Here is a 13242-nt window from a genome sequence, read left to right as displayed (position 1 = left end):
ATACTGCTGCAGCCAGCAGCGGTCGCGACGGGAAACGAAATCGCCGCTCACCGGGCCGTGTCGTTATCAGTTGCTTCGCTCGGCTGTTGCTCCTCCTGTGAACCAGAAATCCTTTCACGAAACCTTTCGATGGTGGTGATTGGTTCAGTACGGGTTATTAGTGCAATGATGGAGTCAAGGAATGTTGCAAACCGTAAAACGGAGTTACTTCGTTGAGTGAATTTGATCCGCAAACAAGACAAAGTTAACGGCAAATGGTACCGGATGCGGTAATATATCTTGTGTCGTTTGATTTATTTAGTTGAGTGTTGTAAAAGTAAGCTAGTTCGATTAGCATCGCATCTTTTTGGGGTGAAAAGTCGGGTACACTATTACCAAATAGAACACTGTTACCAGTAAATAAAACTTAAGAGGGCGTACCTTGTAGTTGGTTCGCTGCTGCTGCTGCTGCTGCGGCGGCGGCTGCTGCCGTAGAATACTCGGACGCTTTTTGCAGGTTAACTTTGGGTCGGCTTTTGGTGCCAGAACCGTTCAGTGCCGCGGGAGTCGATATTGACGTGAAGGAATTTATTGAACTAGAGGTAGTGACAGTGGATGAATTAGGGACGGATGAGGTAATAGTGGTATTGGGTGATAGAGCGGCACTGTTGTTGAGAATTGCGTTTGCAGTTGCACCTGCGCCGGATTGGTTTGACGAATTTTCCAACAGCAATTGTTGAACCTGGAGAATGTCGACGTACTCGTCAAGGCTTGCACCTGGATTAGTGCGATTGATTACTGAAAGATAGAAAACAAAGAATATTTTATTATTAGTAAAGATTTACAGTATCGAAATGCATTAATCTTTAAAAACTACGGTTTGCTAAAAACAATAGGTTTGTTAACGATAAGCTTCACACTAAGAACCTTGACATACTTTGTTTTTCGCTTTCATTTTTTGTCGACTTATACTAAATCAGAAGTTTTACTTTTCTTAAGGGAGGTATTTTTGTGAAGAACAAAAATCGGATGAACAGAAGAATAGGATTAACAGATTAACTGGGCAGGTGGGACTTCTTATTCTTATTCTTATTCTTATTAATACCATCACAGCCACAATAAAGGAATCCTGGAAATAATTTTAATTATTTCTAATCATAGAAATATTTCAAATTATTTTCTTGTCTGTATTGACATTTGCGAAACATCCGAAATATTTCGCAAATGTTAAATCGGCCAGGCCAACTGTGAAGTATTGACGCAGAGATGATTCAGTGAAATGAATCTTGTGTGAATAAGTTATTCATACATAGATACATTTCGGAATCTACAGGGGAAGAAGAAACGGGGACGTCTCGTACCAACCGCTTCTGACTAGTAATTAAATTGATTAAGTTTTGATTTTCGTTGGGAGTATTTAGCTAGTAAAGGTTAAATAATACTCCGGACCCTCGAGGAAGGGACAAGTACATTTACTTACTTGCCCTTGGTAAAAACCTAGGTTATAGCGCCTTTTTTCGCTCTCTGAAAATATATAAAACACCATCTACCACAAATAGACAATTAAAAACTATAAAAATATATAAAAATTAATCTAACATAAATGGTGTTCAGAACTTGAAGTTAGTGTATGCGGAAGAACAAAGATAAAATGAAAAATTAAATTACAAAACGATCTCACCGATGTTTTCGTCCGTTTTCGTAAGTGATAAACCAGGCAACAAATTTTTGAACTCATTAATGGAATGAAATATGTAGTTGCTGCTTCAAATTATTCCCTGCAGTTGCAACTTTACTGTTTGCCGATGAGGCTTTCTTGCCTATTGAATTCCATTGTCGATTGAAGGAGACGGTAGCTGCGCTGCATCCTTCACCATCAATAGATTTACCAGCGACGATGTCTTCATATTTCTCATGTTGTCATCCAGTTAATTCTTCATTCTGCATTTTGTTTGGCACTGGTCTTGAATGCCGGACACACTTAACTAGCACATTAATAAGTTAACAAGTTACTTCTTAACGTTACAAAATTAGTACTACTCCTTTCAGGAACAAGAAAAAAATACACCTTCTTTCCGAGGGGTTGATTTTACATGATTTATATATAATAAACACTATTCCGTTAAAAGTTAAAAATTTCAAATAAAAGTTAAAAATTTGGGACGCCAAATTTTCTCGCTCTTAACTGGGCAGGTGGGACTTCAACACAAAACTCGCGTTTCCATAACACTACCGACCAGTTTTTGCGGTTTATAGTTTTTCCAGAATTTAAAAAGATGTTAATCATTTTTTGTACGCCCAGACAATGACCCAAAAGTAAGCTGATGCTGTAAATTGATGCTATTTAACCCATTATGACCCGGGTATACCTAAATTTGGACCAAATGAAGTGAAACTCTGTAATCTATTATATTATGGCTCGAATGTGTCGGGAAACGCAAAATCGTCATTTGGAATGCTTTCAAGGCCAAAATATCGCAGGTTAAATATTTTATAGGCTCAGTTTCAAACAAACAAATTACAAAGTTTTTTACAGATTTCATATCGAATTTTGTGATAGACTTTACATATAAATACGAATTTACATGTCAGGTAATGTTTCGTCATTAAATGTAGACCTTTTCATGCGTTTTGGAGACAAAAATTTTTTCGCCGTTTTTTCAACTTTTTTTCCGCCATTTGTCACAACTTTGCACTGTTGAAAATACAGATGAAATGACAAAAACTGACAAATTATATCACACACACATCAGATTGATGTCTTATCTCTCTTGTAGTGATATATTAACAATGCTAACTATTGAAATTCAGCAGTAAACAGGTTTTGAAGACGAGGTATGATATATCATACGCTGGGTCATAATGGGTTAATCATGTACCGTTCCGTTCGAAATTGTTCCGTCGTGTATGCTTCTTAGGTTAAGAAGCGAAAATCGATTCACAGTAGCTACCCAGTTTGCGAATCCAAATATTGTCTGCATTTGGCAATTGGGTAACCATGAGAACATAACAGCAAACAAAGCTTCAAATATGGCTTCAAAAAGGATAGTATACTGAAATTTTATCATACCACGAACAGTAAAGATGAAAATACGAAACGGCTGCAATACGAAGAGCAAACGTGGAGAGAAACGGGACAATTATCACGGAATCTCACATGTTTCTAGGTTTTGCGGATGACGTCGATGTCATCTAGTGCAGAGCTGTAGAGCATTTTCTTTGGAAATTCTTTAAAAATAAGTTTTTTATATCTAGCGTATGTTGGTTGCACTTTACAAGAGTAAATGATTCTAGGCAATTATTAAAAGACTCAAAATACACGTTTTTGCACAAGATTGCAAATCTCTGGGACCTTTCCTTACAGAGTTATCGGTTTTGGCTCGTGATGCTAAGGAAAAATAAAGCTTAAATAAACGCTAACTTTGTAAGGAAAGGTCCTAGAGATTTGCAACCTTCTGCAAAAACATGTGTTTTGAGTCTTTCAATAATCGCCTAGAATCATATACTCTTGTAAAATGCAACCAACATACGCTAAATATGAAAAACTTATTTTTAAAGAATTTCCAAAGCAAATGCTCTACAGCTCTGCACTCGATAGAGATAGAAATGTCATTTCTTTAGCAAAATTGTTTACCTTTATATTTTCCATAACTTTGCCGAAGAAAACTTATGTCTATCTACTAACACAAAAAAATGGACGTGTATCGAGCCTTTCGCGGACGCGAAATACACAAGTCGTATGCTTGCCGTACTCTCATTCGGGTGGTTGGGGACAAGCGGAACCCATACAAGTTTATAGTACTCGACTTAGGCTTTGAACGACTGATTTCATAACTCCGCTTACCCCATTTTGTGGGAATTTGTGGGAATAGATTTGTGGGAACTTATCAAGCCGGCTTCGTCGAAGGTCGGTCTACAACGGATCAAATATTTACACTGCGGCAAATCCTCCAAAAGAGCCGTGAATACAGAGTTCTCACGCATCATTTGTTCGTTGACTTCAAAGCCGCATATGATACCATCGACCGGAAAGAGCTATGGAAAATCATGGACGAAAACAGCTTTCCCAGGAAGCTCATCAAACTGATTAAATCTACGATGGATGGTACACAGTGCTGTGTTCGGATTTCGGGTGGATTGTCAAGTTCATTCGAATCACACAGAGGGCTTCGTCAAGGTGATGGTCTTTCATGCCTGCTGTTCAACATAGCACTATTGGGATACCTCGATATAAGATAACCTCGTTATAAAACAACTTCCAAACAATTCGTCTGCTTTGCCGATGACATGGATATTATCGGCAGAACATCTGTGGCGGTGGCCGAACAGTACACCAGACTAAAGCGCGAAGCAGAAAAGATTGGGTTAAAGGTAAATACGTCTAAAACAAAGTACATGCTGGCCAGCGGAACCGAGGCCAAACGACACCGCTTGGGCAGCAGTATATTGATCGACGGCGATGAGTTTGAGGTAGTCGATGAATTTGTCTACCTTGGCTCACTGGTAACGGCGGACAATGATACCAGCCGTGAGATTCGGAGGCGTATTATCAGCGGAAGTCGTGCTTACTATGGGCTCCACAAGCAATTGCGGTCGAGCAGACTAAGTCCCCGTACAAAGTGCACCCTGTACAAGACGCTTATTAGACCGGTTGTTCTCTACGGGCATGAAACATGGACAATGCTCGAGGAGGACCTGCGAGTGCTCGGAGTCTTCGAACTGCGAGTGCTAAGAACGATCTTCGGCGGCGTACAGGAGGACGGAGTATGAAGGCGGAGGATGAACCATGAACTCGCACAGCTCTATGGCGAACCCAGTATCCAGAAGGTAGCTAAAGCTGGACGGATACGATGGGCAGGACATGTTGCAAGAATGCCGGACAACTACCCTGCAAAGATGGTGTTCGCTTCAAATCCGGTAGGAACAAGACGACCAGGAGCGCAGCGAGCAAGATGGTTAGACCAGGTGGAGCGAGATCTGGCGGAGAATACTCGGTGTCCGAGGAATTGGAGAGCGGTAGCCCTCAACCGAGAAATTTTGTTCAACAGGCTTTGTCTTAGGACGGCAAGCCACCGAAGTAGGTAAGTAAGTAAGCTTGCCCCATTTTACCCCATGGGCTCGTGAAGCTATGGAAATTTAAAGCTTGAATATACGATAACTCATCAAGTAAAGGTTCTAGAGATTTGCGGTCTTCTGCAAAAACGTGTATTTTGAGAGCTTCGATAATTCCCTAGAATATTGTATTCTTGTAAAATGCAACTAACAAAAGCTAAGTATAAAAACCAATTTTTAAACAAGTTTTAAAGAATATGCCCTATAGTTCAGCACTCGATAAAGATAGAAATTTTATTTCTTCAGAAAAGTTGCTTGTTTTTACAATATTTACAACTTTGTCGAAGAAACTATGTCTTTTTTTCCTAACACAAAAAAGTTATTTTTTTTATTTTCGTTATAGTAAGCGGTGACTAACTAAGGGAGATATTCATACGAACAAAAGTGCTGAAGACCATAAATGATAAAATGAAAGCAAGAGACACTAGGAAAAAAGTTCCACTTTTCGCCCTTTTGGACTACTGTGTGGTGGGCCTTTACGGACATGTATCATGGACGCTGAAGAAAGCAGATCGATAAGGGGGATGCGGCGAGTTAGACACGTAGCCAGAATGCCCGATGAAAGAGTAGTGAAAATCAATGTTGCAAATTGAGCGAGAAGCCAACGATGCCCACCCTCACGCGAGCGAGTATACAGATGGGGATACAGATTTCGCATTACTTTGCGTTTTCTACTTCATCTTCGCCCTCGATTCTAGTCACGGGTGGGAGTGCGTGCCCTTGTGAGTGATCGGTATCAACAGCTCGGGCTGCAATGATGAGCGAGTGCGACGACCGTGGCTGTTAAATACACACTCGCAGAAACTCGTCTCAGTGCATGAATAACCCTCTAACGGGTAAGGCCGTCTGTAGACGGCCTTCGCTTTTGGAGCTTCAGAGCCGCATACGAAATTTGTTTTGATTTGCCAATCAGCAAAATGTGTTCAGAACAGATTTATTGACATTTCGATATTAATATCACAACATTCTGACTATACATTCAAAAGTTATCATTTTTCAAAAACAAAAATTCCGAAATATTTCGAAAATAATTAATGCGCGAATATTTCCTTTTTTACTTTGGATGAAAAAGCACATCTAGAACAAAGTGATTGACCTTAAAAATTTTCTATGAGTAAATTTCATGCTTTTTATCAATTTTGTAATGTACTTGAATTGAAAAAATATCTGGGTAGAGCGTTAGAAAAAGAGAAATTGAACTTTTTCTAACCTGGCACTCCTCCAGATAATTATTTTTGCATGAAAATCAGAACTTAAGCTTCTTTTGAGTGTACTTTCATGATTAAACAGTCATTAGCTTGATCGCATCGTTTTTACGATGTTGCTCGTTAGAGGGATAAATAAGAGTGAGAGCGCGAAAGAGATGCTTATACCGGCGTGTTCGTTAGAATCAGTACACGTTTGTGAGAAAATTAGACCACACGAATGAGGGCTTCGTGACACTGCACTGGTGAAAACTACTTTCGGTAGAGAATCAGGAAGAGGCTGTAGACCTTGGGGCAGAACCCGCACCCGATGGATCTGCGTTGTCGAAGACGATGCGCTCTAATTTTATGGTATCATGGTTTTATCCATGGTATTGGAATCAGATTCTTTCTGTGTGATGTTCGAGGGGATGGAAGAACGGCAGTTCTGGACCGAGAGTACTGAAGGATCATAATTCGTTCGGTGCAGGATAGAAAACGGACCGTCGCCACTACACTCTCTAGTCCTTGTTCACGGCACGCATCTGTTATTCGCAGTTTTCGCGGTCATCGGAGAGACCGCAACTGCGGCCTTAGGTAATGGACTTTCCGATGACCGCGCTAACTCCTCGGATGAAGACAATGTCTTTGTGTCATGACAATGTATCATTAGCTACCGGCCATTTTCCGGGGATCTGGAAGATCTTGCACATCACTCCGATACATAAAAAAGGGGCTAAAGCTCATGTGGAAAATTACCGAGGAGTTGCTATTCAATCGGCAATTCCGAGCTTTTTGAGTCGTTAGTTTACAGTCGCCTTTACGATAATGTGAGTAGCCGTATCTCTCCTACGCAACACGGATTCCTGAAGAAAAAATCTGTCATTACAAACCTTTGTGAATTCAGTTCTACAGTTACGGATTATATTTCAAAAGGTTTTCAAGTGTATTGTATATATACAGATATGAGCAAAGCATTTGACGCTGTCGACATTAATAGTATCCTGGAGGCGGTTAAAGATTTCGGCATTCGTGGCTCGCTGTAGAACTGGGTAAAATCTTACCTCAAATATAGAGTACAATTTGTAAAAATGCGTGGCTACAAATCTCGTTCGTTTACTGTGCACTCAGGAGTACCACCAGGCAGTCACTTAGGACCATTGCTATTCGTGCTTCTGATGAACAAATTGCCAGATGCTATCTTCCATGTAACTATACTGATTTTCGCAGATGATGTGAAAATCTTTTTTCCTATGAAATCCATTGGTGATTGCATGAAATTGCAGCTTGATTTAGGTCATGTGGGAAGGAACTGCGAAATCCGTGGATTGAAAGTAAATACCAACAAGTGTTCAGTTGTGACCTCCACCAGAAAAACCAACCCTGTTATCTTTGATTACGCATACCGAGGAAATGTGGTGCCGCGAGTTGAATATGTTCGTGACCTGGGGATAACGTTCGATTCCTCGCTTTCCTTTAGTAGGCACATTGACAATGTGATTAAAGAGAGTCTGAGACTTTATGCACTTGTCAGAAGATTTGGCCGTGATCTCGACAACCCTTTCGATCTACAAAGGCCTTGTCAGAAGTAAACTCGATTTTGCGAGCGTTATTTGGCGTCCTCAGTATATAACGCACATCCAGCGCATCGAAGGCATCCAGAAAAGGTTTGTAAGATTCGCTCTAAGGAATCTTAGATGGAACAGAAAACAGCTACCACCGTATCACGATCTGTGTTCTCTGGTGGATATTGATACGGTCCACTCGAGACATAAAATAGCCGACATAGTATTCTTTTTGAACATCCTCTCAGAACGAACAAACAGCCAACCTCTGAGCAGTCGGTTAATATTTAACGATAGTGCAGTCACACTCCGACAACGTAGGACCTTTGAGCCGCCTTTTCGGTCCAGAAATTATTCGCAGCACGAACCTACTTCTCGCTTCATGAATGCCTTCAATGCACTGCAGCATATTATAATATTATATTATATATATTATATATATTATATATATTATATATATTATATTATATTATATTATATTATATTGGCATGAGCTCGGATGTGATTAGGCATAGGCTTAGTTTATACTTCAGAGGACAATTACGTTAACTCTAGACTATTTATTTTTTGACTTGTAATTTTTGTAACTTTTGTAACCTGTAGAATTAGATTTATTGTCATTATTACTTGTATAGATTTAAGAATGGGTAAAGGGCTTGAAGCCTATATTCGAAATACATTCAATTCAATTCAATGTCTCATCCAGTATTCGCACGTAGCTCTTGGCAGATTGCGAGCTGCCAAATGTTCAGTCGAGGAGCCCAGCAGAATACAAAATGATTGGTTTGATGGGGATTGCCAATAAGCGGTGGAGTGAAAGAAAATAATTATCTAAGCATTGTCACTAGGGAGAACTTGGCCAACTACCGAAGAACAATAAACCAGTTGACTACGATCCTGAGGAGTAAAAAGTGCTAAAAGGAGGAAAGAGATCGTGAAGAATTAGAACAACTGTGACGCGCGTTAGTGTCACTACAAGGTGAACTAATCTCGTGAAGACTAAACACCGAAACCTGACATGTACAGCAACGAAGGAGGGATCCTAGTCACAAACGAGAGCGAGGTGGTCGACAGGCGAAAGCAATTCTTCAATGAACATCCCAATGGCAAAGTTGCAGAAAGAGGCAAAAGGGAAGTTACACGAGGAGTGCTCATAGAAGATAGTAATGTCTCAGCACCAGATCTCCAAGAAGTCACATGAGAAATCGGGTTGCCGAAGACCACCAAAGCTGCTGGTACGGACCGCCTACCGACAGAGCTTTATAAGTACAACAGAGAAACGCTGAAGCAGGGTTTCGTAGGCAATTATCAGGTGGGTTTCAAGGGACTCTCGCCACTATGGACCAAATATTTACCATCCGACAGATCTTGCAGAACTATCGGGAGTACAACGTGTCCACGCATCACATCTTTATTGAATTTGAAGCAGCATACGATATAGTCGATCGTGGCAGATAATGCACAAGCGCAGTTTTCCAGATAAACTGACGCGACTGATCGAAGTTACATTGCATCGAGTGATGTGTTTCATGAGCATCTCGGGGACACTCTTGTGCCCTTTCGAGGCCCGGCGGGGGTTGAAACAAGGTGACGGCTCATCCTGCGTACTGTTCAACATCGCTCTTGAAGGGATGGTTTACCAAAGGTGACCATTTCCTAGGCTTTGTAGATGACGTTGCGATGGTGGAATCAACCTACGCCAGACTTAAAGCGGAGTCTAGGAGGATTGGGCTAAAAATAAATGCGTCATAAACGGCGAAGCGCTCCGGTTGGTGGAGTACAAACTGAAAACGGAAAGTGGCGGAGGCGTATAAATGCCACAGACACTGCTTAGGAAAATTTCCAACATATATCTGGCGAAAGTCGGTAGGCTGCAGTGGGCCGGACATGTCGTAAAAATGCCGGATGATAATGCGACGCAAATAGTTCCCTTCAACAACTCCTCCGGCATGCAGAAGTTTGGCAGGATGACTCGAGTAGGTCGAAAGTAATTTGAGACTTCTGAGACAACTGGGAAATTGGTGACGAGTAGTCCAAGATCGAGTTGACCCCGGCTCTATGCTGCTGATGACAATGACGACGATGGCGCTTTTGTAGGTTTTGCGTTTGAAAGTTTTCCGCTGGAACATTCTCGGATATGAAATGAGGAATACAACTAGGATAAGCGCTCAACATTGCTCTAGCCATCCCATGCCCCTATTTACCGCCTACATATGGGCATACCTGGAAATACTTCAATTTGTATAATTGAGTAGCCAAACTACTCAAGGCGCAAGGTCGTGTGGTTTTCAATTCCTAACCTTACAACTGTAGTTTAAGGCAACCATTGAACAGCAGACTTTATTTTTAAATGTTATATTATTTAAACTAATATTTTTGGAAGATTAATCTATTTTCAGAGAGCAAAATGAGGCGCTATATCCATGACCAATTGCAGCTTGTCTTCTGGCGTTAACGCCATTAGTACAATCCCGAGGGTCCGGAGTAGCACCTCTATATAGGTAGCGTTTGCTAAGGGGGGTCCACGCTTTTTTCCTTCCCCTTTATTTCAAGGAGTTTAATGGAATTAGGTATTATTTCTGGTTCTACTGGATTCCTACGAAATTTTCTCTGCGCTACATGCTGCGCAGTTGGCCAGGACATTGACAAGAAAGATGATTGTTTCAAGCAATCGTTATTTTCCAGGATGCTTTCGAGAATTGGCTACGTTGGTGTGACATTTGATTAGCTCAGAAAGTTTTCCGCTGGAACATTCTCATTCTCTTTTTCATCGACGCGACGAATCGGCAATGTAAACTAAATGAAATATTCATGCTGAGAACATTGTATTTGTGTAGCTACTAGTAGATCGATATTATCATACACAATAAAAATTTTTTTGGAAGGCGCCCCCTAGAACCCACCCAAGAAATTTTCCTACCTACACCAATGTGGACTAGACGTGATAAAGTTTGAAAGGCGCCTAACCGGATTGACAAGCAGAACATAGTGGCCAAAGCTCCGCAAGGAAGCTGTATAGAAAGTGGTTTCATGAAAGTGGTCAGCAAAGCGATGTTCACAGCACGCATCAACGAAACCAGCCATGTAGAGGAACTCCAAGATGTCATACACGCATATAACATATATATTAAAGAATGGGCTGCTTTTAGCAGTTTCTGTGATTTACTCTACCATCTGGTGTTAAAACCATGTTGTGCATAGAAAAATTTGAATGCATTATCAGTTGATTGTTGAAGTCAAGCAACTGTTGAAAACAGTCAAGCAACTACGCTCGATGGTTTATTCGTACTGCCAGCTCCATCCCGTTGCGCAGAAGTTAAACATAGTCAGCAGTATGTGTCTGCCGGATACAGCCAACACGGCATTTACCATGATCCCTCCCTTTCCCTTTTGGAGAAATACGAGAGCATCGAACAAAGCTTGGTTCTGGCCGTCCGACGGTGCTACGTGACCGTAAAACCCAAGCAGCACATTTTACTCACTTACGGTTGCAGAAACCTATTTACAACTAAAATTAGTCATAATTCAGTTGCCACAACTGGTTTCTGACAACTGTGCTAGTAGGGAATGCAGCAGAAACTGGATGGGAATACTTAGTGCAAGGTAGTCTCACCGTTCCGCCTTTTGGGTTAGGAGACCGGAGCAACCGACGAATAATGAAGAACTACCCGATCAAAATGACATCTTTATGCGGAAGCGTCAGTTTAATATGGCCATGTCTGAGCAACAGTGTAAGCAGAAAAGTTTCATATATCGGCGTTATCATTACGTTCGATTGTTGCTCCAGCAAAGTGGCTATTTGAAGCCAAAATTTCAATAGGTATTTGTGAGAGAATAATTATGAGAAAAATTAAAATAAATAGCGGTAGCGAGATTGAGAAATAGCTTAACTTATGACTCCTTATAATATATTGTCATTAAGATATTTAAGAATTTGCTGTTCTACTAGCAAACATTTTCTGGTCAACAATCTTCATTAGCAACAATTTGTCAATTTGTTATATTTTTAAATCGCTAATTCCGGAAAAATTTGCCTTCTTAGTCGTTTGAAAGCGTACTTTCGAAGTCAAAAGATACAATTGAACAACTAAAGTGCAAAAAAATCAAACACTTACTGCCCGATCCGTAGCTGTTCAAGCTACCGTAGCTGGCTGTAGTACCGCCGCCAAGCCCGTTGAAGCTATGGCCAACGTGATGGTGATTATGCTGAGCCGCCTGGATCTGGGATTGATTATGCTGATAGTGCAGATGATGGTGAGAATGATGATGCAGATAAGGCGCTGTCAACTGTTGGGATTGATTTGCAGTACTACTGCTACCGGCACTGCTGGTGCCACTTGTTTCTATCGCACTAGTAGCAGTTGTTTCACTAATGGCACTACCGTGATTTGCACTCACACTAGAACCGGCACTATTGTGGTCACTGTTGTTACCCAAGTGGGTCGACGAGAGAGCACTGTTGGTGATATGCGCTGATCCGGCGCCACTGCCGACGGCGTGGGACGGTATCAGATGTTGATTGTAAATACTACTGGTGTGGTTGATCGCACTGGCACTACCGTTGTAGATCTGGTCACTTTCACGACGCATAGCGAGCATTTTTCGGGCCGTTGATAGAAACGTGCTCGGAACAGAGAAAAACAAAAACTAAAATTAACAAAAACCGACGGCAGCTAATTGACACGATCTCCATATCACTCTTATGAACTCCGCACAACTCTGGGGTTAGAATTATTATACGAACACTGCTCAAATATCCGAATTGGCTATAGCTAGACACTACAGGAAAATAATTGCACCTGTTGGAAATCTTCAGATACTATATCTTGATTAAACACTGACATTTAGTTTACATTGAGGTCACAGATTCCAATTTACTGCCAGCGGGAAAAAACACTGCGGAAGACGAAACACTAGTAGCACTAACCAGCTGACGTTCGTTGCCGTTGTTAATTAGTTTTCAGAAGTGTTTTTCTTCTAACATATGATATTTTGATTATATTTTAATTTGTTTTGACGAAAGTTTTCCACTAGATTTGTTAAATTATCCTACTGTTTTCAGCTACAACTACTGTTGGTTAATGGGAAATCCTCTCTTTGATTGTCTTCCTTGGGACGAATGTAGCAGATTGTGTAACATATCGCTGGAAAGCACTGCAAAGAGAATAAAATGTGGAAAATGATTAAAGTAATTATTTTTAAAACAAAAATATTCAATATACAATTAAAAGGTCAATTATGAATACTCTTCTGAATAAATTTATATTATGAATATTCTTCTGAATAAATTCATATTATTTAGTGGTCATTCTCAAAAGCATCGTTGGTCAGTGACATATTCAAAAGGAATAAATAATGCATATTTTCATTTTGGGCGAAAAAGTCTTAATTATTCCAAATTA

At 40.6% G+C, this 13242-nt stretch overlaps 1 protein-coding gene across 1 annotated transcript; it reads right to left on the bottom strand.

The window, feature by feature from the left end:
- Positions 1 to 406: 406 nt before the first annotated feature.
- LOC128739655 (midnolin homolog) lies at positions 407 to 12439 on the bottom strand. The gene is made up of 2 exons (XM_053835151.1): positions 11956 to 12439; positions 407 to 777 (listed from the first exon to the last, which is right to left on the bottom strand). The coding sequence occupies exons 1-2, from the start codon at positions 12437 to 12439 to the stop codon at positions 407 to 409; spliced, it is 855 nt and encodes a 284-aa protein (XP_053691126.1).
- Positions 12440 to 13242: the final 803 nt, after the last annotated feature.

This window comes from Sabethes cyaneus, chromosome 3 (assembly GCF_943734655.1).
Source record: "Sabethes cyaneus chromosome 3, idSabCyanKW18_F2, whole genome shotgun sequence".
NCBI lineage: Eukaryota > Metazoa > Arthropoda > Insecta > Diptera > Culicidae > Sabethes > Sabethes cyaneus.
The sequence above is the reverse complement of the archived record's forward strand: the minus strand, read 5'-3'. Positions and strand labels throughout refer to the sequence as shown.